This window comes from Nicotiana tabacum, chromosome 16 (assembly GCF_000715075.1).
Source record: "Nicotiana tabacum cultivar K326 chromosome 16, ASM71507v2, whole genome shotgun sequence".
Classification (NCBI taxonomy): Eukaryota; Viridiplantae; Streptophyta; class Magnoliopsida; order Solanales; family Solanaceae; genus Nicotiana; species Nicotiana tabacum.
Genome location: NC_134095.1, coordinates 79,448,419 through 79,466,209, shown reverse-complemented (window position 1 = coordinate 79,466,209; position 17,791 = coordinate 79,448,419). Strand labels below are relative to the sequence as shown.

Sequence of the window (17,791 nt, the reverse complement as noted above, 5' to 3'; positions counted from 1 at the left end):
TTGACCAAAGTCAACCATAATCAAATTTTTAACTCTAAAGATTTCTATTTCTCATATTTTCACATAGAAGGCTTTCCGGATATAGGTCCGGATCATGCACGTAAATCAAGGTGGGGTAAAAAGGAGGTTTTTAGGCCTCGGAACACTGAATTCACTTGCAACACACAATAGTCTATACACATGACATGATATAAGACCAAGTCTATAATTAAATTGACAAAATTGACCTTAAATATTGGAATATAAAAAGGAACTAATCAAGAGTATTTTTGATATTGCAACACATTTTGTATGTATGCACTTTTGTCTGGACTTAGAGAGCAATAGCGTCCGCACTTTCCTCAGCATCAAATCTTTCTTTCTTCCAATTGATTACTCATAAATAGGCTTCCTTTGAGGCTCTCTTCTAAATATATTTCTCACTACCCAGTTGGTGGTTTCTTCTCTTTTTATTCAGAAACTCCAAATTAAATAGCAATATTCATATAATTTCTTTCTTACACCAAAGAATTACAATCTTGTAAATACAAGCTTCAGCTTTCTACCAGGTAATTTTCAAGCAATTCAAATGTCTTAACTATCTCTCTAGTTCTTTCAAGTAAAAGATACTTAATATACAATGGCGAATTCACAGTGTTCTTGTTCTCATACTACCTTTATAGTGTACATTATAAATCCAGTTGGTTTTTCCCTGTTCTTTTGTCGTTCCTTATAGTCGAATTTCAACGAAAATATTATCCGTTAAAACTTGGTATTTACATGTAATTTGAACTTTAATAGTCAAAATTGGCATGAAAATATCATTTAATCAGATGAATCTTTATATTTATTGATATAGTGAAAATATTTTTTTATATTTATTGATAAGTTTTTATGGTGACATTGCACCCAAGAGAAAATGAACACTTTGCTTTTGGCAATTTCACATGTTTGATCCACGTGGTTCTTGTCTGGATTCATATTAAATCCAAGAAAATAGAGAATGCTACTGATTTTACTACTTAATTTTATACTACAGTATAGCGTATTAATCAGTCAACTACGTTTGCTTCCAATAAATTTGTGAATCCCGGTGTACCCATTTAATTCTTTCCTATACACTGCGCTCACCGCCCCCATCCTTCATTTTTTTGAGATGCCCGTCTATTTTGGATCAAGTTTAGAAATTTGAGCTTTTTTGGCTTCTCTTTTGCCTCATTTGGATGGATGTATATATATGCATGCCTATCAAGTATGAACTAGGCTGAGCAAGTCCCAACTTCTTCTTCTTTTCATCTTAGAGGTATGTGATTGTATTTCCTTAATTTGTTTTGCTATTCTTTTGAATTTCACTTGAACTTTGAAACTTACACTTCCTTTAGAAGCTGGGGACATAGTAATGGTTTGCTTATAAGTTGCTAATTAGGGATAGTCAAATGATATTGTTGAATACTACACTTGTTACTTTGTATTTTGACCTATTAAAAATCTAAAAATTATTTTTTAAAATTTTCACTTAGAACATTCACAAAATTTTAAAAATAACCCAAAATTATATTCATGTTCAAATACAATTTTACTTTTCAAATATCATTTTTATTTGAATTTTTTTTTTACTTTTTTTTTTTAATTGTTTTTACAATTCTTATGTCCAAACGGGCAAAATATGTTCCTATTAATTTCTTCACTAATAGCCCGTTAAAATTTTTAACACACGTGACTTTAGCCCAAAAAGCTTAACCAAAAATAATACTTTTGAGAAACTCCTCCCCCTCCCCCCCAAAACACAAAACACCACCACCCTCCATCCTCTTCATCTTCTCCACATGCCCCTCATCTTCCCACATCCCTCTCTCGTCTCTGCCATCAATTACCCAAAATAAAAAAGGCGCTCTATCTCAAATTGTTAAAACCGTCTGTACGTGGCTGCTGCTTATTAACGGGTATTTTCGAGAAAATTGGCACTCGGGTCAGTGTGAAATGATATATTTTCGGTATGCATTGTTAGTTGGTGTATAGTTTCTATGTTTTTTTTTTCTTCTGAAAATGAATAATAAATAAAGAAATGTGAAGGTTAGCTATACTATGATGCGATATTTTAAAATACTAAACATAAAGGAGCTTTTGAGTAGAGCTCTGGTAGTTAGAAATTGAATTCACAGAAACATGGTGCAAAATGCCTAATTAGGCTTCTGGCTTGGATGGGTTGAGACCAAAGGAATATTCAAAGATATTCAACCTTCAAAAAATTTGCTCTACAGTATGTTGCAGTAGAATTCTAGGAGATGCCTATTATTATAGACATATATGGGTAATCAACTAGGGATGGTTTAGGTGTTAAGTTTGGCCTTGACGATGGAGCTGTGTCCCTTATGGTGGATGGTAATTCATAGCTTTGTATTCTTCCGTTTGATGCTTACAACTTAAAGATATTTCATTTGTTTTTTTAATGCTTAGTTTTACCTATTCCGAGTTTAAATGGAGCAACATGGTCAATAAAAATTCATATAGAGGACCCCAACTTGCTTGAGATTGAGGTGCGATATTGTTGTTGTGGTATTTAGGTACTCCCTCCGTTCGAAAAAATGAAGGGGGTTCAAAGAATGAGGGTCAATCCATCTGATTTTCTGTCTCAATTTGGATGTTAACTTTTTATTTTTTTTAAAATAAAATTTACATAATTAAGATCTAGAAAAAAGTACTATAAGCTACACCTTTTTATAATTAAAAATATTTGAAAAATATATGAATTTTTTTTCTTTTTTGAAGAAAATATTGTTTTATTCCCCATGTAGTAACAATGTCATATAAAGTAGAATGGAGGGAGTACTTTCTAGTGCTTGTTCTCAGGTTTGATTTCCATAAGCATTATTTTCTTATATGTGAGTTGTGTATGAGGTTATGGAAGATGAGTTTGTCTCCATTATTGAGTTAGAGTTAGCTTTGTCTCCACTATTGAGTTAGAGTTAGCTTATAATGGTTACAATTTTTCTTCCAAGTTCTGAGATGACACCACATCCCTTCCCCTTCCCCTTTCCCTTCCCCCAGTCACATGTCGTTCTTTTTGTGCTACAGACTAGGTATGCTGTGATATACTATAAGAACATTTAACTTTCTCGAGTCGTGGATTTTTTAAGTCAATTTATAGCCAAGGTTCAGGACATTGATCCAACACACTGAGTTGGATTGATGGAAATAAAGAAGTTTGTTATGTTGTGGTGCCTCTAATTTCCCTCTTGCTTATCATAGCTGAAAAGATTGAAGTATGTTGTGCTAGTAATTCATGCATCCTGCTTTTGATGCAGATTTGGTAAAGGCCGGGGTTTGTGCTGGAGCTTACCAGAAATTGTCTTCTCATTTTAGTGCAGAACCATTAGAAGCTTGATCAGCTGCCTCTTGGGGAGTTACCCTTGTAGACCATTTTCTGATAAAAATATCTCCACACAACTGGTGATGAGTACAAACTTATAGTTGCTTCATTTTTTGATATCTTGAATGGCTGGATCTTTGTTGCCAGTGGGTAAGGCAGTCCTACGTTCCCGCCAACCTTCCAACGGTTATATCTTCAATGTCAACCTCCAGCAGCCGAAATCAATCCCAAATCTCCTTCCATACAAGAAAAGAGCTAAACAGAACAATAATTTGAACAAGTCAGTGCTGGTAAGCCCATTAGTTTGTCAATACCGGTTGAGACCAGTTTCTGCACTTGACTCAGATGTTCCAAATCCTATTGATCAGGTTCTTTTCCCCTTTTGTATGCTTCCAATAATGTTTATTGCGAGGTGGGCTCGTTTTTTAAAGTAAGCTATGGATTCAGTTGGAGGTAATGAAATCTGGCCTAACTGAGATTTTATATGTAGAGATCAGAAGATTTGAAGAGCAGTGAGAGCTTTAAGCAGTGGGATTCATTGACTGCAAAATTTGCAGGAGCTGCAAATATTCCATTTCTCATATTACAACTGCCTCAGATAATACTCAATGCTCGTAACCTTCTAGCAGGAAATAATGCTGCATTATTTGCTGTTCCATGGCTGGTATGGCATTCTACTCCTATTATAGCGGCTTATAACTGTGGTCTTATTAATGTTGAGAGATAAATACTGAGCTGAACAAAATACAGGGGATGTTCACTGGATTGCTTGGTAATTTGTCTTTGCTATCATACTTCATAAAGAAGAGAGAGACAGAGGTGGTCGTTGTGCAAACGTTGGGGGTCGTGACCATTTATATTGTGATATCACAACTAGCCATGGCTGGATCTATGCCATTACCTCATTATGCAGTCACTTCTCTTGTTATTGCATGTGGTCTTGTTGTGAACTTCATGAACTACTTCTACGTGCTCAATCCCGTAATCTGGCGTTACTGGGAGGATTTCATTACTGTTGCTGGGTTATCTGCACTTCCCCAAGTAATCACCCTCTCTTTTCTTTCATTTTGTACTCATCAAAATGAAGAATTTGGTGTTTAGATTCTTATATTTGTTCTGGCGTTCTGCTCCGTGCATTGTAGGTCATGTGGTCAACTTTCATCCCATACGTTCCAAATACCATCTTGCCTGGTGCTGTAGCTTTTGTTGTGGCTATCCTATCTGTCATTATGGTAAGCATTGACATTTGCAGCTCTTGTTCATGTGGTTGCTTTTACGAGGAGAATGTTTAAATGTTCATACCTGTTATTCTGCCTTGAAGTGAACAAGCTGAAAGAAAATATAATTTTTTGCTTGACTTGAATAATAGAAAGGCAATGTTGAAATTCATTCTAACAAGAGGACTGTATTTTCTAGCGAGTGCTAGAAGAACACAGTTCAACATTTCACTGAGATAATGCTCAACTGTATGTTCAAAATGGTGTCATTTCTGAACTCCTTTGCCAGAAGCAAAGGAGGGTTTTTGTCTTCATTCATGACCGAGGGAGAGAGATGAAATCTTCTCTAGCATTGGGTGGGGTCTACCTATTAGTTTTTTAATTCTTTTTGTATTCCTGTTCTTCCTTAATGTTAATGAAAAGTTTCACCTATGCGATTGAGCACTTGTATCCTGGATCTGATGAGTGTGTTTGCATTGTGTCCTTGTTTTAAAGGGTATTCTTTTCAAAGGTAAAATAATAGACTAGACGTGGAAGCTCGAAATTGTGCAGGGATATTGTCACATCTGCCGATGTGCCAGGAAGCATGAGAAGCTTCTGTCTTACTATGTTTTTTTGTTGTTATTTTGCTCTATGGTGACCGTAACTGCATAACTGGAACATGATCTGCAAGTGCTCTGCTTCTTTTATTTGCGTATGCATACATGTTTGAGAAAGTTGCTACTTAACTCTGAGATTACCAAATAATATCACAAAAGCAGTAGTTCACATTGAGTCTTCTTTAATTTGATATTGTTAGATTACAGACGTTAAGTCGATTTTGGTTAACAATTACTTTATAATCATTTTCCTTGGGGTCTACAGCAAGCTAGAAAGTTTTGCATGCACTTTTCTGTGGGAAGAGCCATTATGTTAAACCTGAAAGAATGAGAACATGGATGTGAAACTATTCTGAATTTCAAGCTGCTGTTCTTTACAGTCACGAACTGGGAAACTTCCAGAGAAGGGCATCAAATTTGTAGGATCATTGTCTGGATGGACTGCCACTCTTCTTTTCATGTGGATGCCAGTTTCACAAATGGTAGTTTCTACAGCGTTTTATATTTTAGGGTAAAATTGTCAAATTGTAGTTTTTCACAAGTTTGAGGTTTCTCATCGACTGATACCTTCTGACCTTCTGTCCAGTGGACAAACCTTCTAAATCCAGATAATATAAAAGGTTTATCAGCTCTTTCAATGTTGCTTGCGATGATCGGGAATGGACTCATGATTCCACGAGCACTCTTTACTCGGGATTTGATGTGGTATGGCACCTCATAATTGTTTTCCCTTGTATTGTAAATTCCTTTCCTTCTTCAGTTATCAAATTAGATCTAGAATTCCTCGCATCACCTATTTATTTTTGCCAACCCTCTTACATGCATCAATCTCTGATCTTTCTGAATCCTTTTCTGAATAAGGTTTTCTTCTTTTTCTTTTTCTGATGCTTGTGAACTCTAGTTAATTTTCCCCTTTTCAGTCAAGTGAACAAAGGCAGTGGAGATTTTGTATATCTAAATTCGTTTCTTCTAAATCTTAAAGTAACATATCAAAAATATGATTTTCTTGTACCTTACATAGCCATCACCCCCCCCCCCCCCCCCAAAAAAAAAAAAAAGTCTGGCTTCATCACTGCACAGCAGTATTTTTTTCCTGTTTATGGTCATGCTTAATTCAGCAGGATCATTACAGATTAGTCATACTTATCTAAGCCTTGGGAACTAAATGTGCGTACATTTGGAGCAATTCATGTTTTGTTTTTCTGCAATTTTGTTTATTAATAATACCTACTGTTAAAAATATATAAAAAATACGATGTGTATCTGCTGATGGCTATGCAAAAATATACAACCTGGTAAGCCGTATTAGTCCTGTTATGCATGGGGAGCTTTTTTTTTTTCTTTTATGGTGGTTAACTTTTCCCTTCTTTCTCTGCTTGGTTAATTACAGGTTCACTGGTTCAACTTGGGCATGTGTTTTTTATGGATGGGGAAACCTCGTCTGCTTATACCTGTAAGTTGCTGCAAAGCTCCTCATAGTTTCCAAATTTTATTAAAGAATCAACCATTTTTCAACCCGCTAAATCCCTTTTGTTCTGCATTCAGCTGCAAAGTTATAAGCAGGGAATTTTTCTTGGCTTCAACGGTTGGCTTTGTAGCATGGCTAGGTAAATCCTCACTCTCATTTGTTTTCTTTTAAACTTGAATTTTCTGGCTTTCTTTTAAATACTGTTTTGGCATCTTCATGCCTTGTTTTTCGATGGCTCGGCCTCAGCCCTCCGGGCCTTATGATGGCTTTTTTCCTTTCTCCTTTCCCTCTCGTGTTAAACTTTTGCATTTGGCTGATGAAATAAGACTCCTCTTTTTTCTTTTTTCTTTTTGGCTGAAAACAGTGTTCAGCTTCTGGAAAGACACACAAGTATATGGTTATAGTTCTCCATTGAAATCATTGAAGGAATTGATTTCTGGTTCATAACTGATCCTTGCCCTACCTTGTTGGTTTTGGCTGTAAGTTTGAAATGCAAAATTGCTCAAGCGTGGCATTTCTGCTAAATCAAGTGGTCATAATTGACAAGAAATCACTCCATGTTAATCATCTTCTTTAGAAAATTTGGTGAAAGTGCTTCTGGCAAATGTTTTGGGGCATCAGGTAACGTCTAGATCTTGTAATGTCTAATTTGTTCTGCATATGGCAGTGAGGAAGGTTATTGTGATTTTCACATGTAATGTCAATTAATAATAAAGCTACAAATGCAAGGTAGAGCAAGTATATTTGTTGTATTTCATTTTGGGACCATCTTAATGAATTGAAAATTAGCCATGCAATTTTTGCAGAAATTGGACGTTCAAGTCTATCAAAAAATGGTAATTTTCACAGTTATTACCAAAAAAAAGTCTATCCAATAATTATATGGACATAGAGGCCATTTTAAGTGCTTTTAAGTCAAAATGGCTTAAAAGATATTATATGTTTAAAAGCCACTTGAAATAAGCCCATCCAAACGGGCTCATAATCAGATTATATGTTTGTGTACGGTGGATTATTAGTTAAAATATGATGTGGGACAATAAAATGAAGATACAACAACGACCTAGTAAAATTTCACAAGTGGCGTCTAGGGAGGGTAGTGTGTAAGCAAATTTTGCCCCTACTTCGATGAGGCAGAAAGGTTGTTTTCGATAGACCATCGGCTCAAGAAGGCGAAAAAAAAACGAGAGGAGACAATAAAATGAAGATCGAATTTTGAAAATGTGAATTATACATAATTGTTTCTGTTTTTGAAAATGTGATAGGTAGGGTTGGTTCGGGTTATACAATTACCAAACCTAACTAGTTGTGTCAGCTTATTAAATTTAAAGACCAAACAAAACCAACAAAAGTTGGGTTTTTCAATCTCGGGGTTTTTCGATTTTTTTTTTCAAATTTTTCTTCGGTAAAGTCTTCATAACATAAAACATAGAATTTGTGCTCCAAATATTCTTTTAGTCCAAATAAGGCACAAGTACATAAGGTGTTTTCAGAGAATAGCGTAAAATATGAGATGAGTCATGACATTATATTAAAATATTCAACAATAGATAATAAAGCTGCATAAAACAAATATTGCTAATGAATAAGCCGTAATAAAAATAAATATAATCTAAAAGTACTAAGCTATGCTAAAATTAGTACAACTAATAAGTACTATTAGTTACATGATTAATCACTAAAGAAAAAATAAAAAATAAGTTATGCATTTTACTAAATCATGAAAAAACTAAAATATAGATATCCAACACTATTATCCTTCTAGTATTGAATTGAATGTCTTTTGTTAGCATTAGTATTCATTTAGTTCTAGTTTGGGCTTTATTTGAGTTACTATTCTCTCCGTTCCAATTTATGTGAACATGTTTGACTGTACACGGAGTTTAAAAAAAAGAAGACTTTTAGAATTTGTGGTCTTAAACAAGTTAAATAAAAAGAGGCCCAAAGTATTAGTGTGGTCATAAAAGCTTCTCATTAAAGATAGAATTGTAAGTTTAAACTAAATTATTTCCAAATTTAGAAAAGGATCATTCTTTTTGGAACGTACAAAAAAGAAAATAGATTCACATAAACTCGAACGGAGGGAGTAATATTTATGGGCAATAAAACTTATTGGAGCATTTTAAAATTATAAGTTCAAGCTTGAAATAATACTTTAAAAGATAAAACTATGAAAAAGTTTAAGAAATAGTTATAAACTACACTACAATAAATATTTCTTTGGTAAGTATAATAAATATATTTATGTATTAAATATATATAAAATCTCTATAAATGTAATGTTGGGTTGGTTTTGTTTCGGTTTGACATTTTTTAGTTTAAACAAACCAAACCAAATCAATTATAGTCGGGGTTTTTTTTCCAACACCAAATGAAATTAAATCGAACCATAGTCGGATTCTTTTTCTTGGTTTGATTCTGATTATCCGTTTGATGTGGTTTATCAATTTCCTTTGTACACCCCTGCCGATCATTTTCCCCTGAATTTTGAGCGTGCAGAGATACTTAAATAGTTATCCAAGAAATAAAGAAACTTATTTACCTCTTTCTTGATGATATTTATGCAGAAGAATTAACCTAAATACTGTTAATTTTATTAAAACTCTAAATACTAACTTCATACGAGCTCTTACAAAACCTAATTATATTGGAAGAATAAATTTACAATGCCCGCATTATCGATTGGAAGAAAGAAGTTTTTACTCCGAGTACAAATCTCGTCAAAGTCTTAGTTAAGTCCTCAATAAATTAGAAACAATCCTTTTATTCCTAGGTACAAATTTAAGTCTTTTCAACTAGAAAGTCCTCCCCAGTATATTTAATTAAATTCTTCGGAAAACCCCAATAGTTTTTCCTCATAATGCAAACACTACTAGAAATTTGGCAAAAACCGACCAAGGTATTTTTCGAAATATTTTTTTTTAATCCTTTTTAACGAAATCGACCAACTTTGGTCGGTTTTCTTTGGCGCAAAAATGCGGGAAACTATTTTTGAGTCCCGCAAAATTTAGTTTTCAAGAAACGACCAACTTTGGTCGGTTTTTCAATTAAAATAAATAATAATTAATATTAAAAAAACCGACCAAAATTGATCGGTTAATTCGGCCAGTCATTTTAAAAAACCGACCAACTTTGGCCGGTAATTTTTTTTTATATAAAAAGCGACCAACTTTGGTCGGTTATATTTATGTGAAAATACAATTAAAGAGTATAAATCAAATAAAAGACAGTCTTAAAACAAAATGCATCAATGGTCTAGTGGTAGAATAGTATCCTACCACAGTACAGACCACGGTTCGATTCCTAGATGGTGAATCTTTTGATTACATAATTAAAATATCGACCAACTTTGGTCGATTGTTTTTTTGCAATATTTTTTTTAATTTAATTGACCGACCAAAGTTGTTCGGTAATTTCCGACCAACTTTGGTCGGCATGCCTTTCTGACCTCTAAAATATCGTCCACACCTAAATGGTCACGTTTTGGACAGTTGTTGGCCATTACTGATCAAAGTTGGTCGGTTTTTTCCGAATTTCTAATAGTGAAATCTCATTCAATCATTAGTAACGGCCTCAATAAATTAGAAGAAAGCAAAACCAATATGTATTTATATGTGTGAATATATGAAAATAAAATGGTAGTTAATTTGAGTATCCCTAAGAAGGAGGAGCACTTGGTTACCTTCCGTAGTACGCTAGCTAAGACTCAGATAGATTACATGCTGCTTAGGAAAGGGGATAAAGATCTAGGTGAGGATTACTAGGTTATTCCGAGTGAGAATATTACGGTGCAACACAAACTCTTAGTTATGGACTTAGAGATTAGGAGGAAGAGACAAAAGAGAGTTGCGCATGGCCAACCAAGGATCAGATGGGGCGTTCTGAGCATGGCCAAAGCTCAAGAGATGGGGGAAAGATGATGGCAATAAAGGCTTGGGGTAGTAATGAGGATGCAAACAATATGTGAGATAGGATATCTAATTGATTAGGGAGGTAGCTAGAGAGGTGCTAGGGTTTCGAGGGGTCACTTTGGTAGGAGCTAAGGGGACTTGTGGTGAAATGAAGAGGTCCAAGGGAAAGTAGGAGCCATAAAAGTGGCCTACACAAAGCTCGTTGTGACGACCCGACTGTTCGTTTTTCTTTCTAGGTCCTCGTTCCCTTAATTAAGACTCCCCTTATATGCCTTTACTGTTTTATGACTTGTGGGGACGGTTGGTTTAGGTTTGGAAGGGTTCGGGATGAAATCGGAATGCGTAGTTCCTTAATAGTGGCCTATGATTGCCAAGTTTGACTTGAGTCAACTTTTTGAGTAAACGACATCGGAAACGGGATTTGATGGTTCCAACAGGTTCGTACGATGATTTTGGACTTGGGCGTATGCCGAAAACTGAATTAGGAGGTTCGTAGGTTAATTTGTGTTATTTCACTAAAAGTTGGCATTTTAAAGGCTTAGAATTTTGATAAGTTTGACCGTAGGTTGACTTCATACCTACCACGTTTTGGTTTTTGTTTCGGGACTTGGAATAAGTCCGTTTTATCATTTGGAACTTGTCCTCAAAGTTTGACATCATTCCAAATTGATTTGATAGGCATCAGACGCGCTATAGTGTTTTTAGAAGTTCTTGAGTTTCATGTTGAATTCATGTGTTTCGAGGTCCGATTCATGATTTCGAATATTATTTTGATGATTTGATCGTGCGAGCAAGCTCGTATGTTTTTAGGCTTGCATTGATGTTTGGTTTAGAGCCCCGAGAGTTCGGGTGAGTTTCAGACGCATTTTGGATGATTGGAGAAGATAGAAAGCTGCTGGAGTGATCTGGTACTCAGGTCTCGCATTTGCGAGTTTTCAATCACAATTGAGATGTTAGGACAAGTCTGCTGGGTTTGCATGCACGAACTCGGTATTTGCATTTGCGATGGGCGCCTGGGGAAGCTGGTTCACATTTGCGATCCTTATGGCCGCATTTGCGAAAATCCAATGTTCGCAATTGCAAACAATATGTCGCATTTGCGACTATAGCAGGGGTGAAGGACTTCGCTTTTGCGATGGTTTCTTCGCATTTGCGGGGTTCGCAAATGCGAACCCCAGGTTGCAATTGCGACAGGATATAAGAGATGAGGGACGTGATTTTGGTCTCATTTTCATATTTTGGAACCCTAGACTCGGCAGAAGGTGATTTTGAAGAGGCTTTTTCATCTACAATCTTTGGGTAAGTGATTTTGTTCAATTCCCAACTATTTTACATGATTATACATGAGATTTAATATTAAAATTATGAGAATCAAAGTGAAATTTTGGGAAAACTTGTATACGATTTGAGAAATGAGAAATTGAGTTTTGAGAGTCGATTTGGACTCGAATTTTGAAACAAAACACATGTATGGACTCGTGATATTATGGGTAACATTTATTTATAAAAATTTTAAGAATCCGAGCATGTGTGCCCGGGGGTATTTTTTTGGGATCTCCCAATTTGTCTGTCAAAGTTTATTTGATCAAGATAAAAGTTTTGTCACGACTCCAATTTCCCTCCGTAGTATGTTGTGATGGCACCTAGTCTCTATGACTAGGTAAGCCGTTTACTAAAAACGATTAAGCCAGTTCTTAGCAATGATATTTTGAAACATAATTTAATATAAGTATCGAAGCAAAAGCGGAATAAGTCTATGTGGCAACAATCATAATAACTTCTCAAGACTGGTGATATAGAGTCACGAACTCTAGTTAAATACATGGAATGATCTCAAGGATTGAAATACAATACTGTTCAAATGGCAATCTGACAGTACAATGTAAGAAAGAGACTTCAAGGGACTGCGATGACCAAACAACTCTACCTTGGATCCTCGCAATCAACAAGCTAACTCTACCGGGTCCGACATCTCCAATACCTAGATCTGCATAAAAATGTGCAGAAGTGTATTACGAGTACACCACGGTTGGTACCTAGTAAGTATCAAGAATAACCTCGGCAGAGTAGTGACAAAGTACAGTTAAGACACTCACTAGACAATATAACTTGTGCGGTATAGAAGTATAAGGCTAATGATGAGAAGCAAAATCAGTAAATGGCAACAAGAATCAATAAGTGATAGAAACAGTAAAGTAATAAGAACACCATAAAGTATCGTTCAAACCAAATAAGGAACACAACACAAAGGGAAACCAATTAATCAATCTATTCTTCACAAGTTTCACAACAAAATCACTCTGTGATACCTCATATCATAGTCACAAGTTCCGGGTCTCAACCTACCATCATATACTCACAACACCTCGTGCCCAAATCCCGAATCACAACCATACGGACAACTCACGTGCCAAAATCACAATGTGACCAGCATAGTCATAGGCTCACAGTCACAATCCACCCAGAATAGTCACAGGCTCACAATCACAATCTGCCCGGCATGGTCATAGGCTCACAGTCATAATCCGCTTGGCATAATCATACGCTCACAATCATAATCCGTCCGGCATGATCACAAGCTTACAATCACAATCCGCCCGGCATGATCACAGGCTCACAATCACAATCCACTCGATATGGTCACAGGCTCACAATCGCAATCCACCCGGCATGGTCATATGCTCAAAATAACAATCTACCCAGTGTGATCACATACTCACAAATCAATATGGAAACAGATAATACAAGAACACATGAGCATGATCAATAAATGTCAAGTTTCGTACTTATGAGCTACTATAAGTGGCATGCTACAACATATACTTGTGTGAGTGTACTACTGCAGCCTAAGTCAACAAGTAATATCAAAGACATCAAACAGCTCATCGAAACTACAAACAAGTCACACAATGTGCATGACAACCATAAGGAAAATCACACCATCACACGAAAATCACCAATACAATGTCTCCAAACCATCAGACATCATCCCTGAGAGTGCCACCCTTATCTCTTCGATATCCACCGGTATCACTCTGTATAATAGCCACTCTTATCACCCCGTGCAATAACCACCCTTATCACTCCACCCTGACAATAACACAACAGTCACCCATATCACTCCGTACATTCCACAACAGGGAGATGCCACCCTTATGTCCTGAAACAACAATAGTGAAATGCCACCCGTATACTCCGCATAAGAATATCATTCTCTAATAGCCACCCATATCACTCCTCCCTAACAATATCATTAGCCACCCTTATCTCTCCTATAATAACTCGTATCACACCGTACAATAGCCACTCGTATCACTCCCTCCGTGTCATAACCACCCTTATCCCTCCGCCCTGACAATAACACAATAGCCACCCATATATGCTACATCCCGTACTTAAATATTAGGATGAGTCGTAGTAATCCATATGAGCTTAAAGGGATTAAGACCATTCATGAGGTTATAAAAGATTTGTGACTATCATATTGTAAGATCCCGTAAGTTCAACAACCTTAATACCGTTACATACATTGGATATGATATTTTGAGTGGAACATTTATGTAAAATAGTCTAAAAAATATAATTTTATATAGTTATTGATATTGCTACTTTCGAATATGCTTTAAATTATACACATAATGTGAGAAAGTTTATGAGGTTTTCTTTATTGTAAAGATAGAAATTATTTTCTCACAAGAAAAGAAGGTTATCTTTTTACCATTTTAAGAATTAAGCGTACAAAAATTTGTACTCTTTATATGAGATTAGAAAAATTAGAAGTTGAGAAAATATATGTATTTTTACATAGATATATATATATATATATATATATATATTTATACGGATATTTTAATAAAATAATAGTGTATGTATTGATTTTATATGGTACCATGATTTACTAATATTTTAATATTTTAATAGTAGTACTTTAGGATGAGGACAAGACTATTTTCGAAGTTATAAGTATTTATGCTATTTCAAAAAAGTGATAAGTAAAGTCGTAAAGGTGAAAGGGTAAACGAGTTGAAGAGAATGAGGTTGGTCGAAGTTTGACATTTGGAGATAAAATATGGTTCAAGATATAATATCCGGTATTTGTGGACTAGTACCATACAAGGTACCGCGTGACCATGATAGTAAGATATATAAAGTGTGTTAAAAGTGAATAATATTTTAAGTAATTTGAGATAATTCTCAATTATGTGAATAATTGGTTAATTATAAATTTTTGGGGAGAGATTAACATGTAATTGAAAATTGTGGATATGGATGAGCCTAATGGGCTTCCCAACCTGGCAGCAAGTATAGGTCTTGATCAAGACAAATGATGACTCTTTGGTTTATGAGATTAGGTGGCATTTTAGGGAAATTTGCGGGCTGCCACATGGCATGAAGTTGGCCAAGGGTGGCACCAATCTGCACATGCGTCATAACACTTGGTGTATTGTTTACACGTGACAACGTAAGCCTTTAGGCCTTCATAATATACTTCCTTTGCAATTGGGATATAGAAAGAATGTTGAAATCTTTCCTTCTGTTATTAGGGAGCCTCTTACTTTAGAAACATAGCAAAAACATACATCCATGATACTCCATATGTCCAGCAACATGAAATAAGCCATGATCATATGAAGTGCTTAGTTCTTGTTCAAAGATTTAAAAGGAGAAAAAGTTGTTCTTGGAAAGCTCAAGTAAAAATATTTGATAAATTTCTCAAGTAAGGTATGTTAAGGATATCCCTTCCTTTTTTTGGCATGATCCAAGTAATGATATGTAAACGTAATGCTATTCTCTAAGTGGTTCTACTCTTAGCAGTTAAGGACGTGTATGTTATTCATTCCTGTAAAATGATATTCAAGCATGTCTAAGAATGTTCCTAAGTCTCTATGAGGTATATGATAAAGACGTTAATGTTTATAATATAGTGATACATGCATCTTCATGCATTTACCTGTGCTACGGCCTGTTGGATAGTCATGCATATTCATTTACCACCGTGCTACGACCGATAGGGAAGCCATGCTTATTTATTTACCATTGTGCTACAGCCTGTCGGGCAGGCATGCATTTACAACCGGGCTACGACCGGTCGGGCAGCTACCACTGGTTGGGCAGTTATGTATCATTATTTACCACCATTTGCGAACTCATACATTTATCACCGTGTGATGGCTGGCCGAGCAGTTACCACTAATTAGTTGGGCAGTCATGCATCATACAATATGGATAATAGTCTCAAAGAGAAGCATTATATATATATATATATATATATATATATATATATATATATATATATATATATATATATATATATATATATATATATATATATATATATATATATGTGTGTGTGTGTGTGTGTATATATATATATATATATATATGTATATGTATGTATGTATGTATGTATGTATATATATATATATATATGTATGTATGTATATAAGTATAATTAGTATGCATATATGGTGGCACCTTAGAGATTCAGTTGATTCTTATATGTCTTTAAGTAATGATGACATATTGTTATGTTTCAGTTCTGCCTTACATACTCAGTACATTATTTGTACTTGCTTCCTTTTGTTGTAGACGTTGTATTCATGCCTGCAAGCATAGATAATTAGTTTGACGAGCCCTCATAGTAGACGTGGTTAGCATACAATGAAAGATCGGTTTGACTCCTCCTCATATGGAGTGCAGCCGAGTCTATAGGTTATCGTGCCAAAGTTTTGGTACACACTTATGGGTAGGCCGGTACCCTATCCCATTTGATGTCAAATACTCTTAGAGGCTTTGTAGACACATGTTCATTATGTACAGTATGTCAGAGGCCTTGACGGCCAGTATGTATTCATGTTTTAAGAATGATGGTTCATTGATACAACGTTTTCCCACTTATAGTTATACATTACGAGTTGTGGCCATGATAGTTGCAAAAGGAAAAAAAAAGAGTTACAGAGTGGTTTGCTCGGGCTAGTACGACATCGGGTGCCAGCCACACCTCCCCAGGTTTGGCGCGTGACAATATCACTCTGTAGATTCAACAATAGTGAGATGCCACCCTTATGCCCCGCATAACAACAAAGGTGAAATGCCACCCTTTTACTCCGCATAACAACAACGGTGAAATGCCACCCTTATACTCCGCATAACAACAATCAAACCACACAACAATGCACACGTGCTATTATCACAACAACACAACATTTCACTCGTATCATAAGTGCCCGTAGGCCACAACCTTTCTAAGGATTACACGACATCAATATTTTTACAACAAGTAGTCCACGGCTCAACACAACGTATATAGAATCTCAATAACGACAAAATGAACAGAAAAGTAACTCAACAAGGAATAACACCTCCTTTAAACACAACTTTTATTAAAATAGGTTAATGACTCTCGACAACTTAAATTCCAATTAATTGTTTAAGGATAAACTCAATAGTGAAAGTGTCTCCATGAAATGGCAACTTCGGATTCTAGTGTATGAATCAAACTACCAATTAAAGAGATGACACGAGCTAGTACTTTTTCTAAAGGCATTAGAATAAACCGACAACAAAGGGTATCATGTAACAATAATCTCCATGAAATGGAAACTCAACGATAAAAGAAATCACGTAATGGTAAAAATGGTAACAACTCCAAATAAGCATATATGAGCAAACTCGATAAGTAAAGAATGTGACATTTAATTACAACTTCAAATAAAGCATCTGATAGTAGACATGACGAATAAAAGATATAACATGTGCTAGCAATTCCAAATAAGTACATAAAATATGCCTAAGGGTCTAAACCGCTAGATTTCCACATATAAGCCGAGTACGTACTCATCACCTCACGTACACGACTTTTACATGACACAATTAGCATAAACGACTCAAATCCTAAGGGGTCATTTCCCACACAAGGTTAGGCAAGACACTTACCTTATGTAACGACCCGACCGGTAATTTCATAAGTTATAATCCCGTTCTCCCTACTTTTGCTTGTTTATGTGTTGTTCAACTATATTTCATCTTATTGTGTTGGTTGTTTTAGGGTCGGAGTGGTCTTGGAGTGGAATGAGACACTTAGTCTCTAATTTAGAAGTTTAAGTTGGAAAAGTCAACCGGATATTGACTTATTAGTAGAAGGTATCAGATGTGAATTCTGATGGTTAGGATAGCTTCGTTAGGTCATTTTGGACATAGGAGCATATTTGGAATATAATTTGGAGGTACGTGGTATATTTAGGTTT

General features: G+C 35.5%; 1 protein-coding gene across 5 annotated transcripts; it reads left to right on the top strand.

Annotated features, from left to right (window-relative positions):
• The first annotated feature begins 273 nt into the window (after nucleotides 1-273).
• Nucleotides 274-7,442, top strand: LOC107765567 (maltose excess protein 1-like, chloroplastic). Of its 5 annotated transcripts, none has more exons than XM_016584230.2 (10): nucleotides 274-548; nucleotides 3,285-3,717; nucleotides 3,840-4,013; nucleotides 4,100-4,390; nucleotides 4,492-4,581; nucleotides 5,546-5,647; nucleotides 5,752-5,870; nucleotides 6,556-6,618; nucleotides 6,711-6,772; nucleotides 6,998-7,442. In XM_016584230.2, the coding sequence occupies exons 2-10, from the start codon at nucleotides 3,475-3,477 to the stop codon at nucleotides 7,078-7,080; spliced, it is 1,227 nt and encodes a 408-aa protein (XP_016439716.1). In that variant the 5' UTR covers nucleotides 274-548; nucleotides 3,285-3,474; the 3' UTR covers nucleotides 7,081-7,442. The 5 variants fall into 5 exon arrangements, with proteins under 5 accessions (XP_016439716.1, XP_016439717.1, XP_075089081.1 ...); XM_016584231.2 differs by having other exon boundaries at nucleotides 275-1,973; XM_075232980.1 differs by having other exon boundaries at nucleotides 409-548; nucleotides 3,348-3,717.
• The last annotated feature ends 10,349 nt before the right edge of the window (nucleotides 7,443-17,791 follow it).